The sequence below is a fragment of the Bubalus bubalis genome, chromosome 9, assembly GCF_019923935.1.
Source record: "Bubalus bubalis isolate 160015118507 breed Murrah chromosome 9, NDDB_SH_1, whole genome shotgun sequence".
NCBI classification, from domain to species: domain Eukaryota; kingdom Metazoa; phylum Chordata; class Mammalia; order Artiodactyla; family Bovidae; genus Bubalus; species Bubalus bubalis.
The window spans coordinates 46123608-46141663 of NC_059165.1; the positions used below are offsets into that span (position 1 = coordinate 46123608).

Genomic DNA, 18056 nt, shown 5'->3' on the forward strand with positions numbered 1-18056 from the left:
TTAGTCCATTTGCAGGCGGTGGAGCCTGGGATGACACTGCAGGGTGGGCAGCAAGGCCAGAGGCATTGCCGTGGGGACCTTAGAGAAAATCCCTTCCCCCTTTGGGGCCTCAGTTTACTCCTCTGTAACATGGGGTAGATGAGTCAGATCCTTCTCTTGATCAGAGCCAGACCTAAAGGCCTCTGGAAGTGTGGTGCCATGTTTTCCAAATGCCCCCCTTCCTCTTGGAGGCACCACTGACTCTTGCTCTCCTCCCTTCAGCTATCCAATGCATCAGCCAGTGCTGTCGTTTCTAGTTTCAAAGTAGATGGCTGATCCATCTCCATGACCGTCATAATCTCCATCACTGTAATTGCCCCTAGACAGCTGTGAAAGCCTACTGCTCAGTCCCTCTGCTTCCACTCTTGACTATTTTCTGCTTTAATTCATTTTCCTCATAGCTCCCCAGAGTAGCATTATAGCATGTAAATCAATCCTTCTCTTACTTAAAACTCCCCAGGGCCTTCCTATGTATTTAGAGTAAAACTTTAAATCTATGCTATGGCCCTGAGTCTCTGTAAGATCTTGCCTCTGCCTGCTTCTCTAATAATACAGCTCTGTGTCAGCCTAGCTCCTCCTTGCCTCTCTGCGCCGTGGAGAAGCTTTCTCAGAACACCCTAAGTAAGTCCCCTTTAATTTCACTTCCTCTATTATCTGTTGCTGCAGCAGTTTCATTTTATTCATAGTGCATCACAGTTTATACATTCACAATTGTTTATTTAACATCTATGTTACCTCACTGTACTTGCCAGCTCCCTGAAGCAAAGACTCCCATACCCTCAAACACTATCATCAACATATCTTTATATCCTCAGCACCCTGTGCTGTACCTTACAGGCAATTAGTAATATCTGTTGAACAAATAAATGACCCTGGACACAAATAGGAGGAAAAGCTACAGAAATGAAAGTTGTGGGAACTGAAGATAAATTCTGCCTGGGGTGATTTTTGTCCTTTCTTTCGTACATCCCTTCTCAAAATGTTCTTATTTATGAAAAAAGAAATCTCAAATATCTATTAAACATAGGTATTTTGGGCACAAGACATAGGCCTGCAAATGCAATTCATGATGGCATTTCTATCTTACCATCAACAAAATTAAAAAAAAAATTATTTCTTGTGACCACAGCTCAACTGAGTTTTAACTTTCAATGTTAAAATAGGCTACACAAAGATAATTTCTCATATAAATATTTTAAAGGGAGGAGGGAAGAATCTTGAAAGCCAACCAGTAGCATTTCCTGGTATACATCACTGAAGGTGCTAATGATAGATTATTTTGTCTATCTGTGGAGCTGGTATAGAAAACTTTAGCTCTAGGGCATGGCAACCTACTCCAGTATTCTTGCCTGGAGAATCTTCATGGTCAGAGGAGCCTGGCGGGCTACAGTCCAGGTCACAAAGGGTCTGAGGTCACAAAGAGTCGGACATAACTGAGTGACTAAGCACAGCACAGCACAGGCACCGTGGTCCATGCTGTTGGCTCACTCATCAACATCCATTCTCACGCTTTCCATTTTAGAGGCTAAAAAACCGTATTCTTGCCTTTCCTACCTTCAGTGCTACTAGAAGTGATCACGGGCCACTGTTCTTACTAATGAGATAGATAGAAGGCGACGTCTGCTTGGGGTGGGAAGTATATTGTCCAGCTTTTGTTTTCCTGATCCAGAGAGGCAGAACTGGCTGCAGTACTTCCTTCCCGTCTTCCTGCTTGAACCTGGACACAGCATCTGGGAGCCGCCACCTTGTGCACGGGAGTAAACACCAGGGCAGCCCCAAAATAGCTGATCCTTGTTTCACTGAGCCATGAGCTACTATCTGCCTCCACTTTCCTTTTCATCTAAGAAAGATAACTCTCCATCTGGTCACATTACTCTGGTCAGATGATTGAGCTACTTACAGACAACTAACTGTATTTGGCCACATTTCATTGTTTTTTTTTTTTTGTTGTTGTTGTTAGTATCAGTTCAGTTCAGTTCAGTCACTGTCGTGTCCAACTCTTTGCAACCCCATGAATTGCAGCACGCCAGGCCTCCCTGTCTATCACCAACTCCCGGACTTCACCCAAACTCATGTCCATCGAGTTGGTGATGCCATCAAGCCATCTCATCCTCTGTTCTCCCCTTCTCCTTCTGCCCCCAATCCCTCCCAGCATCAAAGTCTTTTCCAATGAGTCAACTCTTCGCATGAGGTGGCCAAAGTACTGGAGCTTCAGCTTTAGCATCAGTCCTTCCAAAGAACACCCAGGACTGATTCTCCTTTAGAATGGACTGGTTGGATCTCCTTGCAGTCCAAGGGACTCTCAAGAGTCTTCTCCAACACCACAGTTCAAAAGCATCAATTCTTCAGCACTCAGCTTTCTTCACAGTCCAACTTTCACATCCATACATGACCACAGGAAAAACCATAGCCTTGACTAGACGGACCTTTGTTGGCAAAGTAATATCTCTGCTTTTCAATATGCTATCTAGGTTGGTCATTAATATAAATAGTGAATAAATTAAGAAAAAAAAAAACAAAGCTACTTGTGTATGTATGCAGATATATGCAATTTAGGTGGAATTTAGTCTCCCAATTTCTAAATTTTGAGAATTTATGATACACTGTTAATAAATAGCAAGAAAAATGAATTGAAGCTGATTTGAAAGGATGTTTGAGTATAAAAAACCCCTTAAAAATATAATACCTCCTACTGTAACCCCAGGGTGTCTAGTGCTATGTATATCAGAGGCTCCTAAAGCTCCGTGGACTTTTGATGATGTTTACGTCAAATATATAAACAACAATAACAAAAGCTTCTAGTTGTCTGCTCGGCCCTGGCTTTCATCACTGTCTTAGCATCCTTGTGTTTTTGTCTGGTCCTGTTGACAAGTATGTACCTTTTCTCTTTAGCATATATTCCCATCAAATGTTGCGATGCATATTCTGACTCTTAGAGGGGTTTCTACAGGCCCCTAAGTGCTGGAGTTGGCCAAGCTAGGCCTGGTTAGCAGGAGTCCATCTCATGTGGATAAAACTCCTTATTCTGGCAGGTTGACTCCTCTCTCTGCCTGTCAGACCCTCAAAACCAAAATGACAAATCCTTCTGCCCAGTCCCTGTGAGGGGTGTCTCAGGAATCCAGGAGTGAATCACTGTGCCACGTTGTTTGTGGGTTTGCCCAGGAGACAGAGGTCCATTGGGTTTTCATTGTGAGCCATGGCACCCTTCCTTCTAGTGAAGTTTACAATACAGAAAGTTGATAAAAGAACTGAAGTAGCTTCTCGTTTATTGTGTTTCCTATGTGTTGTCTAAATAGTGTGTTACAAGTTCTATACGTATCGGTCTTTATTTGTTTTCGGGTCATAGTCGTGGCCGGAGATGGCAATGGCACCCCACTCCACTTCTCTTGCCTGGAAAATCCCATGGACAGAGGAGCCTGGTAGGCTGCAGTCCATGGGGTCGCTAGGAGTCGGACACGACTGAGTGACTTCTGTTTCACTTTTCACTTTCATGCATTGGAGAAGGAAATGGCAACCCAGTGTTCTTGCCTGGAGAATCCCAGGGATGGGGGAGCCTGGTGGGCTGCCATCTGTGGGGTCGCACAGAGTCGGACATGACTGAAGCGACTTAGCAGCAGCAGCAGCATAGTCGTGGCACCTGGGATCTTCACTGCATTGTGCTGGAACTTTTATTGTGGTACATGGACTCTCTAGTTGTGGCACATGAGCTCAGTAGTTGGGGTGAGTTAGTTATTCTATGGCATGTTCCCTAACCAGGGATGGAACCCATGTCTCCTGTATTGCAAGACAGATTCTTAACCACTAGACCACCAGAGAAGTCCCTGCATCAATCCCTTTTAAACCTCACAACAATACTAGAGGTTGTTTGCCGTTTTACCAGGGAAAAATACAGAATCACAGAGTGGAGTTGTTTTATTAAAAGTGAGGAGGAAGGAGGCTGGGTACTTTCCTGTTTAGTCTCATCTTCACCTCAAGGTCAGTTCCTAAGATAGCCTCATAGAACCCTCAGGAGTCCTGGAAACACAGTTTGAAAACCCTCTTCTAGCCAGAAGTCACAAACTCACATACTCTCTCAGGGGCCAGCTGAGTCGCAGTGGAGTGAAGCGGATCACTGGGGGCTGCGGTCCACGGGGATGTCATAGATCAGCTCCAGAGGGCAGCTGTCACTCAGTTTCGGAGCATCATTGGCAGTCTGTGCACATCATAGATGCATGCCTGGTAGCAGATTCAGTTTGTGGGTCACTAACTTGAGACTTCGGGAGGAATGGTGGGGAGTGTGAAAGCCTGAGGTCAGACCACATGGGTGCCTTTAGGAGGTAGGATGCCCAGCCAAGAAGGGAACATGGGAGAGAAAACAAGCCCATGGGTCTTCTCAGACACCTGCATGTTTGGATGGCCCGTGACACTGAATCATTGCTTCCCACAGTTTATCTAGTGGCCTGAGTTATTTTTAAGCAAGCCCTTCCCCTGCTGGGTTCTCTCTGCTCTTTACCATGTGTCTGCCAGCACTGGCCAGGCAGCCAGTCTCACACCTCTTCTCCCACACAACGCCCCCCTCCCCCGACTGTCTTCTTATTTAGAGAAAAACAAGATTATAATGGTGAGTGATGAGATGATCTAAATTGTACAGCAGGTGAAGTGAGTCCTGCGGGAAGCTCCTTAGGAAGATTGTATTCCATTGCCACTTAGCAATATTGGTCCTTGCTGACACTCAGATCTGAGCCAGACGGGTGGTACCAATGCCTCCGGCACATGTCTATGAGGCCTTCGTATTTATGCAGTTATGCCCCCAGAAAGTGAGAGTGTGTGCAAATCTATTCATGCAGCCAAGTGCTAAGCCATGTCTCCCTGCATGCTTTAGAAGCTTGGTAATCGATAAGGGACTGCCTAATTAAAGAGCTCATAGATATTAAGCAACTGTAAAAGGAAATACAATCAGTGCTTATTTAACAGGTAAATTGGAGGGGATTTGTGACATGAACATTCCAGAATATAGCTGAAAGAACATTACACAGAGAGATGGAAAGGGGGATCAGTAAATATGGGAACTGATTTAGATGAAAGTAAAGTGAAAGTGAAAGTTGCTCAGTTGTGTCCAACTCTTTGTGACCCCACAGACTATACAGTCCATGGAATTCTCCAGACCAGAATACTGGAGTGGGTAGCCTTTGCCTTTTCCAGGGTAGTGGTCAAATTTCTTTTTACCCATCTCCTTTACCTTTTCCCTCCCTCCCTCTTTCTCTTCTCTTCTCTCTCTCCCTCCCCTCCTCCTTTCCTTTCTTCCTCTCTCCCTTCCAAAAACCTTTCTCAAAAGAAACTGTATTCACAAGTCCAATGTGTAAAACAGATGAAAATGGAGCTACTCATGTCCAGTGTGAGGGCTGAAACCTCACTGATTTGGCCACCCCAGTATTCTCAATATGATATCAGAGGCATTTCCAAGAAACTTCATTTCCCAGCCACAAGAAACAAATTTACATCACAATTGGAACTAGACAGTTTCCAAGATCTTAGTCAGAACCGAGAAAAGAAGAACCATTTTCTCTTAAAGATGAAGACACCAAGGTCTACAAGAGTCAAGTGACTTGTCCAGAGCCACACAGAAAGTGCTAGAACCAGAGCAAGAACCCAGTCATAATTCAGTGCTCCTGCCACTCAGAAATAGTTTGGGATTGTGGTCTGAATCTTGACTCACCTAACTACCAGATGTGTAACCTTGGAAAGATATTCAGCATTTCCGTGGTTCCTCATTTGTAAAAGGAGGTATCACAAGTGTCCCCGCCTAATGCTTCTGTGAGGATTCAGTTAAATAAGACATGAAGAGGACTCAAAACCTTGCTTAGGGTGTGTGGTAGGTGCTCAAAAATGTTAGTGGTACAATACCACCCCCCATCCCTTCTCAGTACTATAACTACAGAACATTAGAGTCACAATTATGCCTGTTAATCTTGACAGAACACATCACCCAGACAACAGACAGAGCCGGTCAAGGCGTGTCCAGATCCTCTGTAGCATGGAATGGACAGTTGACAGTAAAGCGTAGTTGAGGACTAAATACAATAAAGTCTGGAAAAAATTGCCATCGCTAACTCCCCATGTATATATATGGCGTTGAGTAAAGGTGATGAGAAGAGCCGACTGACCTGGGAGAGATGTCACATCCTTGCTGCATGAAGGCTCCCAGGGAGAACCACAAGCTGTTGAATATCCCAAACTCATTGGACTGGTCGCTGGTGGTCTGGTCTCGCCCTTCCTCAAACTCTTCGCTGTGCCATTCGTAGGGGCTGAAACGGCTGACCAGGAAAAGGACGACGCTCACTCCAATGTAGGCGAACACAATGCACATCCAGATCTCATAAGCCAAAGGATCCAGGAAGGAAAAGACCCCCGGTTTGGACTTCTGTGGCTTTTTTATCATGATGGAGATCCCCAGACTCATAAACGGCTTGGAGAAATCGATCACCTCTTCCCGGACCAAGGTGATAGTTAAAGGGGCAACGGCCACATCTGCTCTCTGCAAAAAATATCGGGGAGAGAAGAAAACGTGCACTTGAGTTCATCAGCCCTCTGTTCCCTCATTTTCCTCTTCATTCTAATATTCTTTTATATATAAAGGATTTGAGAGGAAGAACCTCAGAAATCCAACTCCTCCTGTTCTCTGTGAAATATTTATGATAAATGGTTGATCAGCTCAATATCTCACAGGAGAGATTATCCTGCTCTTTGACAGTTCTAATTGTTAGGGGTGACTTCCTCACCTTATGGAAGGAAGGGGGCTGTTGGAATGTCTCTTATTTTTTTGCCTACCCAGCAATCATGCCTTCTTCCCCTTAAAGAACTACTCCTGCTCCACTGTCTGTCCTCCAGTTCAAGTGGGGCTGATAACCCTTATTATAGGTGAAGCACATCCCCCAGATCTGGCCATTAGTGTGATCCACTCCCCTGGCCACAGTGGTTCATTCAAGGATGGCAAGAAACCCGAGTCTCTTTCATGAGCATGAGCCGTTTCGTCAGGGTGAGAGATGATCCATGATGAAATAACTTGGGTGACTCTTAATTCATGGCTTATCCTGCTATCCCTAGGAACATGGTAGAAACGTGTCAAAATACTCTTTTGTTTGTCCCCAGGAACATGAACCAATCCTTCTGCTTGCCTAAACCAGTTGGAGTTGGGGTACTTTTACCTGCGACCAAGACAGTCCTGGCTAACAAGATAGATAGTGATGGCAAGTTTAACTCAATAAATATTTACTGGGCACTCATATGCAAGCCCTAGGCTGAAAAGAAAACTGATCTCTACAACTAGTAAAAGTTGGTACACACACACACACACACACACACACACACACACACATACACACACACACAAAGTAGTTTCCCAAACTACAGGGTAGATTGGATACCTGCTGGATACCATGAGATACGTTTTGTATCTGAGAGATGCAAAGTGCTACAGGAGGTCAGGAAGGAATTAATTCTGTCTGGGGAGGTCAGGGACTGCATCCTCAAAGAGGTAACATATACATTGACATTGAAGAGGGAGTAGGATTTCAACAGGTTGCTCGGATACAGAATACATTCCCAGAGGAGAGAATCATGTGAGGAAGACCTGGCAGAGAGAATAAAGTAGTATCACAACTATTTTTTTTCCAGGAAGACTGCTAAGAAGAGCACAAATAATTCAGTTTTTAAAATTCATGTAGATAAACATAAAATAGTTGCAAGAAATGTTCATCTTTGGGCATATCACACCAGCCTTGCTCTTCTGTCTTTCCTATCTCTGCTTAATGGCAGGAGCACTGGCATCTATGCTCTAAAAATCCACTGTTCTCCTGGCCTGAGATTAAGCGATCCTGGAAGTCTAACGCGGTTCCATGGAGGGATGCCATGACATTCACTTTTGAAATGACAGGCATGTCTGTGCAAATCTGTTCAAGGCAGGTGGCTTTCTCTTATAATGCCACGTAACAGTCCAGATGTGAGGCTGCAGACAGATGCTGTCCAGACCCCAGCCACACCCAGCTGCCAGCTGCCATTGCTCAGGAGGGGTTTCCTCTGGTTACTCTCATTGGATGAGATTTTTGAGAAGGCATTTTAAGTGGAATAAAAAGCCTGGCTTTAGAATGACTTAAATTTCTCACTTACAGAAAGAAACTTTCTGTAAAGCAATGTGGGATTGAGTATATGTCTCAGCAATTCTGTTTTTTCCCGCTAACACCTACTGCCTAAATCTTGATACTTTTTACAAACACTTACAAGCCATTGCCAGGGAGACAGCATCTCCTTTTTTCTCATAGGTAGAAAAGGAATAGGGGAGAAAAGTCTTTAGAAATGACTCGGAGTGAATAACTACAAGTTACCCAAGAGGGAGGTGGGTGAAGACCGGCTTCAAAGATGATAAAGGGAATTGAATGGATTTGTCTTATGCCTCCTGATGTGAGTTAATAAAAGGGACTGTGACCTGGAAAAAAATCACAAAACCAATCATCTTAGTTCTTATTTAACTTAGCAGTTTCAAGATTTGTTCCATGTAACATTATTTGTGGAAGGATGTAACTAATTATAATATAAAAATTAACATGAATTTAAACTGGCAGGACTTTTCAGAACCTTTAACAGACTACTGTGCACTGAGAATTTCTAAGAGGGGTAAGCAGATTTAGTATTTCCAAAATTCTTTGTCTGTTGAACCCCAAGCATCAAAACGCACCCATATGCATAGGATACACACACAGTGGGAAATGCAGTGACATCATTTTGCAGATAGGAGCCCAGGTCCAGAGAGAGAAGGTGGTTTGTGCAAAGCAGCACGAGTTTTGAACAACAAGTTTTAGCTTGTTTGATGTTGACTGAAAGGTCTTAGGAGTTGATTTCCAGCATCTGAGGAAGTCACTGGACCTTTGCAGGATCACTTATGGGCACGGCTCATCTGAGAAAGTAGACCTGCCTTCTTGGCTTTGTGACTCCCTGACCATGTGCCCTCGAGTGAGACAGTTGTTCTTATGAATATCAGTTTCCTCTTTAGAAAAAGAGGCATAATAAATTTTGCTTTATCTACTGGATAGCAGTGTTTTGTGAGAGTCAAAAGAATTCAAATATGTGAGAGCACCGTGAACCGTGGGCATTTCACAGGTGCTCAAAATTATTTTCTGAAACTGACATCTTGAGATAGTGATTCTCAAACTTGAGTGTGCAGACATCAGAAGCACCTTGGGGTTTTTTAAACCACAGATGGCAGACTTTCTAGATCACTGGGTCTGGGGAGACCTGAGAATTTGCATTTCCAGCAAGTTCCCAGGTGATGTTGCTGCTGCTGGTCCAGACTTAGAGAAACACTGACCTAGGAGATCCCCAAACCAAATATGTCTGGAAAAAATTTTGGGAAAATAGTAAACAGTGTTGATGTAGTAGGTAAAAGCAAAAATGGGAGAAAACCATCAGGGATGGAGAGCCACTCTGAGCCAGGCATTGTGTAGGGAAATACTCCCCACCCAGCCCTGGGACAAAGAACTCAGGGGAACCCTGAGAGGAGATCATTGGCTCCCAGGAGTCATGTTGCTAGTGAGCAAGCATAGTTGGAATTCAAATCTGGATTTGTGTGTGTGTCTCCAAAGTTCACTCTATTTCTGCTTCATTAAGACAAAGAACTGGCCAGAAAGTCATGGCAACCCAGGCACACAGCCGTGCCTATGCAATAAGTGGCGTCTTCATTTGTAGCCTGTGATATTTGAGAATGCACTGTGGCTATTCTCATCACTTGTGTCCTTTGCCCAACTGCCTAGTCTCCCTGGCTTCATGAGTGTCCTCATGGATAAAATGTGGAGAGTAATCACATCCACCTTCTGGGGTTGTTATGAGGAGTAAGTGAAATAACTCAGGTTAAGTATTTAGCATAGTGCCCGGGATAAACAATGTGCTGAAATGCTACTGTTACCATGGTGGATAAGAGCAAGAATGAGCAAAGGGAAGGTGAGACACCCTGATTGATTTAGCTTATTTGAGAGGCACAGAAAGAAGAAATCTGGAGCCCTTCAAGTAACTTTTTTTCTGACCTTGCTGGTCATTTGTGGCTAGAGATGCCTCCTCAGATCCCTCTATTCTTTCTTAGATGGGACAGACAAGGAAAGCCAAACTGAAAATGCCCTCAAGAGAGGGCATCCATTTGGGCCCATCATAGAGTCTTCAGAATACAGCTTTAACTAGGCAGAGGGACAGGCCTGGTGGAGGGGAGGGGACAAGAAAGACTGGCAGCTGAGGCACCCAGAGGTGATTTCTGTCACTGATGAGCCAGTGGCCCATGGCTGATGGCTGTGTATTGGGGGGCTTTCCCTCAGGATAATCATACTGTTGTTCTGCCCAGATCTTGGGCCTTTTACTGAAGGAACCAGATTACATTGGGTGAAGGTGAAGATGAATTCTGGTGGAGGTGAAAAGTTCACAGCAGTTGCCATGGGGATGACCTTAAGAACTTGGTGGAGGTTCCCATGGAAACCAGCTTCCCAATGCAGCATTAACCATCTAGATCTTCTATCTTTCATCGATGATACTTCCCCAAAGCAAGAGGCAGCAGAGGAGAGAGAAGGTAGAAGCACAACCTCCTTCTTAACTCATTATCCATCTTCCCAGGTCATATCAAAAGCCACCTTCTTAGAAAGACTTTTCTTTATTCTATCTCTTTCTTCTTTGAATTCCCTTTTTATGGCTCTTATGGCCATCATGACTCTTATATCCTCGATCTGAGACAATGAGGTTTTAAAAGCTCCTAAATGGTTGCTTTATCCTGACCAGAACTTCTTACCATCCTGGGGCTCTGCATTTGCTTCTGTTCAAAGCCCTAGGCAGGAGTCTTTGATTTCTATGAGTGAAGCTGTGGTGGTGCCTTTCCTGCACATGGCGGCAGGATTCTTCTTTTATTGCCTTTTGTTGTTTCTCTACTCGAGTATCTTCACGATCTTCCAGAGCCCACTGAGTCAATCCACACCCTTTCCCTTATCATTTCTTTTTTTTTAAATTTTATTTTATTTTTAAACTTTACATAATTGTATTAGTTTTCTTACTCAATCTTGTTGCTGACTACTCAACTGAAGCCCTCTACAAAAAATCATCAGTGTTTTCTCATTCTTCTTTCAAAACTTATTTCCATCACCATCTTATAATTTATACTATAGACATTCCTGGGTTGCCTTTCTCTGTACCTGGACATGGCCGCTTTCCAGGTTACACATCTTTCTTGTGGGCTAGACCACCTCATGCTGGCCTTCTGCATGGACCTTGATTCTTTGCTATATTACCAGTCTCTCTCATTGTCTTTTCTATGTCAGAAAATGCTAAGTTCCTTGGGGACAGGGATCAGATCTTTTACTTCTCAATGGTTCCTTAAATAGTTAAAACAATTCAGGGCATTCAGTGACTTCTCCAAAATGCTTCAGTTTATTGAAGGTGTTATAGCAATTGTGTGTGGTCTTATTTCAAGGGTAGTGAATGGAGTAGACCAATCCCTATTCACAGATAACAAGTGTACAAGGCAAGGTAAGCCATAATAGAAGCAGAAACTAAATCCTACGGTGAAAGCAAGAATAGTTAAAAAGGGTTCTCCCCATACCTTTTATGGGGAGAATGACACCTTGGAAAAAGCAGTATGTGATACAGGTTTGGGGGGAAGGGTAAGATTTTAGAGGGGCAGAATGGAAGCAGGCACCCTAGAGAACAGAGTGATTTGGGGTGGCTTGGCTGAAATGGAAGGTGCCAGAAAGGGCAAGTGACTAGAAAGTTTGATTGTATCCAGGGAAGAAATTTATTTTGAGGGGGCCTTAAGTGACTGAACAGGAAAGTGACCACTCAGCGGTCTGCCTCGGGAAAACTAACCTTAAAGCTAAACTGTCACCTGTATTGGATGATGATCAACTGAAGTCACAAGACTGAAGTGAGTCTGGCTGAAGGAGCTGGGACCAGGAACATGAGCAAAAAATGTCTTAAGATATTGGATTTTGGACTCTTCATCTTTCTAGCAGCAACCATACTAAACTATAGGGTCCAATAGGCATCTATGGGTAGGGTCATCTAACCACCAAAATTTCCTGTCAAACCATCTTTCTCTGCCTCTAATTCCCTACCCTATGGGGGACTTACTCCATAGACCAGCTCTCCCACCATGCCATTCCAAGCCTTTGTGTCAGGGTCACGGGCTCCATATTTTCCATCGCTGACAATCTCAAGACGGTAGGAATATCCCACATGCTTGGCAATCTCTGCCGCCAACTCCACACAGTAGCCCTCGTAGCGGTCATTGCCTTCAAACTGGTTGGCATTCTTCTTGAGCATCACATAAGGATCTTCCTGGTGGAGAAATGGGAGACAGAGAATGTGGGTTCGGGGTTCACTCTTGGGGAGGGAGGCCTTTGGCATGGCAGAGGAATTAACATTGGTTAACTTTGGGGGAGTCTCTCTAGCTCCTAAACCCACTTCCTGCATTTCTGCTCCCCCCATTACAAAACTTCTTGGGTTAAAGAAGAAAACTGGTAAAATAAGAATATTTCATTGAGATGTCGTGCATAGCTTTTCAAGTGATGTTTCAGGAGCTCTTGTGTTTCTTTGAAGGTACCTCTGGGGGTGTGATGGTGGGGAAGTAGACCCTAAATAGGTTCCAAGTTTCTCATGATCAACCACTGAAAATCACAGCAGCTTCACTTATATCCATTCTAGGTGATGTATGTTAGGGGCTTTCTTTGAAAATGACTTCTACTGAGGAAGAGTAGAGTCAGAAACACCACAATTTATTTAGTCTCTTATGTTTTATAGACGGGAAAACTGTGGCTCATAGGAGGGTGACTGACTTATCCAAGGGCACAAAGTGAAATCATGGCAGAGCCAGAGAGCGAAAATCCCTCTGAATTTCAGGATAATTTTTAACTCCCTCTTTCTACCCACTGCACACTTTTGGCCAGAAGAATGACCAGCTTTCACTCTTGAGGAAGCCTTTGTGTTGGCCTAGCTCACATCCCAGGCAACCTCCACAAAGGACTGAGTACTCACTAGGATTGTGGTGACGATGTATGTTCTATTCTGGACACTTGAGTTATCCCCCCCGGCTTGAGCATCTGTGGCTGCAGGGACGAATTTGTCATCTTCATTCCAGTAGCCAATCTGTTAAGGAGAGGGGTGTGGTGACATAGGGTGAGCCAGGATTCTCAGGAATGGCCCACTCTGCGCCCTCTAGCCAACACCAGATAGGAAATCAAGGAGCTGAGTGTCACATCAGCAATGCTGGACACACCAGACTTTAAAGTATGCTAGATATAAACAGCACGAGACAAGATGCTCTCCAGGTCTGGTCTTCCCAGCCCCACCCCCATGAAAATCCTCATCATGATGGGGAAGCCTGAAAATTGCCTCTCTTGAGAAGTGAGGTTTCAGCTGTTTATGTGGCAAATTGTTTTGCACAATGTAAGTCAGGGTCATAGAGATTTAATTCCCTGCCTTGTTCACAAGGTCAAACTCCTCCTTGTTCCATGCCTAGTAATCCTTCTCTTCCTTAGCTCATTCTGAACTGTAGTTGGAATCATGGGATTTAAACCTTTTTTTTTTTTTTTGCTTTCTTTTTAGGTTAACTCTATTTTCCCATCTAGATTCAACTTGCTAGGTGATGGTTATTTTATTGTTTATTTATTTCTCTTATTTCCAATTTTTGAACTATTATAATACTGAGCATACAGTTGTACCTTCAAATACTGGTTGACAGCATTATTTTTTTTAAAGATTAGTTAGTACTTATTTATACTGACTCATTTTCCAAGGTCTTTCAGCAAATATTTATAGGATCCCTATTGTGCATAAGACTCTGAGCTAAGATGTTGGCGGTATTGTGTGGCAGAGTTGAGAAAGATACACAGAAGTCTCAGAGATAGTCCTTGCTCTGACAATCCCTCTATTCTATTCAGGAATACATGACACACACACGCATGTGGCCCCAGAAGTGACAAGTGAGTGACTCAGGTAGCTTGAGCCCAAAGAGTTTGGAGAAGCAGGAGCCAAGTATGAAACCTATGCTGGGAAGAAGGTAGCTGGAGGAGGTGAGGCTGAAGTCGCGAGGGATGGACAGGTTGAGTCCAAATCTGTCAGGTCAGAGAAAAGTTGAGCCAAGCTGTAGACACAGGAATCTGCCCAGATATGTAAGTTTAATGGGTCCTGGGTGGAGGACTGGGTTAGCTCCAGAGGAAAGTGGGGCCTGGGTCTAGGTAGCAGAGGGCTTTGCAGGCCAAGCTAAACTATGTAGGCCTATCCTGAAGGCAACAGGAAGTCATGGAAGGTTTGGGAAGAACAGAATGGCATGGCTAACACACACACACACACACACACACACACCCATCTCTGCCTCTGTCTCTATTAAGCGCGTGCACACACACACACACACACTCTCCATCTCTACCTCTGTCTCTATTAAGCTTCAGACCACTGTGTTTTCTGGTTGTTCTGCTGGCTGCAGCTGTGCTTTGTGGTGGTTCTGTTGGCTGCAGCTGTAACAGGCAAACAGGAAGGAGAACTGCAGTACACATAGAGAAGGAAGAGCAGTTCTGCAAAGTCAGCCCAGATTCACGAAACCCGAGGCACATGCCAGCCGTCCACTCAAAGGTCATCTTCACCGTGATGTTTTTCCCAGTCCCCTCAGCTAGAAATAGATAGTTCTCCCTGCGATCTCACTGCCCTTAACAGCAACAGTATTAATTGCCAACACCAGTCATATTCTTGCTCTGTCAGAGGCTGTGTGTGACAGGCTTTGTGCCGCTGCATCTGGCTTACAGGAGTTTGTTAACCTGCATGGTGAGGGTGGTGATGCAGCTAAATGGCTGAGGCTGGCCAGGAACCCTGGTCATCTGTCTCCAGGGGCAGCTTTTCACCACCAGAGGGGACTTAGCCCTGGGCTGGAAAGCATGTCGCTTAACAGTATTTGGGTGCTTATTGTATTTTAGGCACTCTTCTAAGTGTTTTTTTAGGGACTTCCCTGGTGGTCCAGTGGCTAAGACTCCGAACTCCAATTGCAGGGTCCCAGGCTTGATCTTTGGTCAGGGAACTAGATCCCACATGCTGCAACTAGGACTTCACACGTGCCGCGGAAGAACCTGTGTGCCGCAGCTAAGACCCAGTGCAGCCAAACAAATAAATATTAATACTAAGTGTTTTTTTTTTTTTAATGTTTTAACTTCTCTCGTCCTCCTCAAAACCTATGAAGTGGGTAATTAATTATCACTCCCATTTTCAATGTGAAGAAACTGAGATGCGCGGAAGTGGAATAACTTTCCCAAGGCTGCAGGAGAGCTGTGGAACCAGGATTGGAGCGGGGCAGGCTGGCCACGGCTGTGTGTGTCCGTGCTCTGCTAGGCTGCCAGCTGACCCTGAGTGCCTCGTGTTGGTTCCCACTGGCCCCATGGTCTAGCTGTTGTTACATCTGTCCCCGTCTCTCCATGGTGCTCCTCGGGAACAAAGCTAGAGGTCTATTCATTCCAGGCTGCCCATTGTTCCACAGAGAAGCAGTTCAGGGAAGAAGGTTTATTGAGAGAATGAGTGGATCCAGCATGGAGACAGTGGATCCTGTTCATGCTGAGACAGTTCAGAGGTGTGAAGGCAGGCGGGAAGCTGTCTCTCAGAACACTGGGTCAGGATTTGCCCTCCTGCAGGCTTGGGTACCATGCTGCTCATGTGGGGGCACTTTCAGTTAGCTTGGAGGGAGACATTTCTCTCTAAAGACAAGAACTAGAAATGTAGATTTCCAAAATATCAGAGCTGGAAGAGGCTTGAAGAATCATTTCTTCTAACCTCTTCTTTTTATAGAGGGAAACAGAGGCTCAGGCACTAGGGGACCTGCTGAAGACCACAGTGCGAACTTGCTTTGCTAGGCCTGTGCTTCACGGGGCCCTAGGGCACCTGTGAAGCCCCTTTGCCACTTCCTTGGGATGTGGGCAAGGGGTCAGGGAAGATGGAGGAAGCTATCGGTTCTTCATCCCTGATTCAACCGTCAGCTCTGCTTTTAATCAATTTCACACTTTGGGATTCCCCTTAAGAGTTCATTTTTACAAGGAGACCTTTAATTGAGAAATAAATGTTTCAAACCATTATTGTAGTATATCGTGGTGCAAGTTTAGAAAAATAATGTCCAAACTACTTAGCCAACACTTAACTGTTTTGCTCCTCACACTATTCAGATAACACAGACAGGCTGGGAATTATTTTCCCTGTTTTACAGATGAGAAAACTGAGGTTTGGGGAGATCAGATGATCAAGCTTATGAAGTTTATATAGCAGATGAGTGGCAAAGCACAGAAGCCAGGTCGTGGACCTCAGAAGTAGTATTGTTTAATATAGTACAAAGTTAGGAGATGATCTAGCAAATTTAATTACCATTTTTTCCTCCTGCAAATGATGCCATGGTGTCTTCATGCCCTTTCCCTCCCACTTCCTCCTCCTTTTTCTTCCTTCCTTCCCTTTTTTTTCTTTCTTCCTTCTACCCTCTTCATGATTTGTCACCAGCTCAGCTGTTCTTACTAATCTCTACAACCATCAGTTGTACCATCAGTATCAACGTAGCTGCCTCCTTTGACATGCAACTAAGTTCTCTAAAATCTATTGAGTTTTGATAGAGTTTTTCAAATATTAAAAAAAAAACTGTCTTACGTATTTGACTGCACCGGGTCTTAGTTGTGACTTGGGAACTCTTAGTTGAGGCGTGTGGGATCGAATTTCCTGACCACGGTTGAAACCGAGACCCCCTGCTTTGGGAGCACTAAGTTTTAGCCACTGGATCACCAGGGAAGTCCCTTCATGGGAATTATCTTTAAAAGTGGGGGCTTGATGGTACAGACAGATTGGTCTTTGGCATCAGATAGACCTGGTTTAAAAGACAGACTTTCCTAATTACTAACTGTATGACTTGGGCCAGTTAACTGACCTCAATGGTCCTCAGTCTCTGCCCTGTAGAGGGGATACAACAAGAATACCTGTCTCAGAGGGTGGCTGTGAGAACCAAATGAGTTAGTTCATTGACAACAATAATCATAGTGTGTGGTTCATATTAAGTTGCTATTAAACTAAAAAATGGTATTCAGTAGGGTAACGCCTAGTTGAAGGCTAACAGGTTTCTGTACTATAGGACATATCAGTTTCATTTTGCTATTGAATGTTGCCAGTTTCCAAAAGAAGTATATATTATGGAGCATTTCTCAAACTCATTTGACAATGTAACCCTCCTGATATGCAGCATGTCCTAGGATAAATGGTGCAAAACCCCACAAAACACCACTCTAAAATTGCAAGCTGTTTTGATTAAAGAAAGAAGGGAAAAGCAAGATAAATCTGTGTAGACAAGATTTATATGGCTTAGAAAGAGACTTTTTTAAGGGTAAGGATTCTTCAGAGTTAGTATCCTAGCACTAATGTTAAATTGGTATCTATAAAAATTATTGTTTAGGTTGGCTTATATCAAAAGCCAGAGGAACACTTAAATGTTGTAAGCAAGTTTATTTTATTCCTAACCCTTTTGTAGGGAAATAAAAAAATATCACCAGTCAGAAGAGCAGGGTGATGCCAAAACCCAGCTTTGCCTCCCATGTCAGCTAGGAGGCTGAGAAATCTAGTTCCACATTTTGATGAAAAGAGATCTGGCAAAGTTTTTTGAAGAGACATTGCACTTCAGAGATGAGAGCAAATTTCCTTTTCTTAGAGAAATGGGCTGGATTATTATACAGCCCTTTGATTCTCTACTAAGGATATGGAGGAACTTTGATTTTATCTCAAAGTAAATCAGAGCTAGTAGTTTGGTAAAAAATTGGGCCCCACTGTTCAAGAGAAGATTTAAGCAATTCTGACAGTGACAGGTCTTCTCCTGGAGCCAGTTAGAATTTTTGATCTCCTGTTTTCCATCTACCTCTAAAGATTCTTTGAATATAGAAATGAGTCTGTCATGAGATGATAGATTAGATTTTTTAAAGTAAATATAGCCTAAAAAGATGATCATTGAACAGTATATA

General features: G+C 43.9%; 1 protein-coding gene across 4 annotated transcripts in view; it reads right to left on the reverse strand.

Annotated features, from left to right (window-relative positions):
• Positions 1 to 18056, reverse strand: part of GRIA1 (glutamate ionotropic receptor AMPA type subunit 1) — a 360169-nt gene that overhangs the window by 85457 nt on the left and 256656 nt on the right. For all 4 annotated transcript variants that reach the window (XM_025292371.3, XM_025292374.3, XM_025292372.3 and 1 more), the window contains exons 9-11: positions 13072 to 13182; positions 12169 to 12375; positions 6183 to 6553 (exon numbers count right to left, since the gene is read on the reverse strand). In XM_025292371.3, coding sequence (XP_025148156.1) covers positions 6183 to 6553; positions 12169 to 12375; positions 13072 to 13182 — 689 coding nt within the window. The remainder of the gene's footprint in view (positions 1 to 6182; positions 6554 to 12168; positions 12376 to 13071; positions 13183 to 18056) is intronic.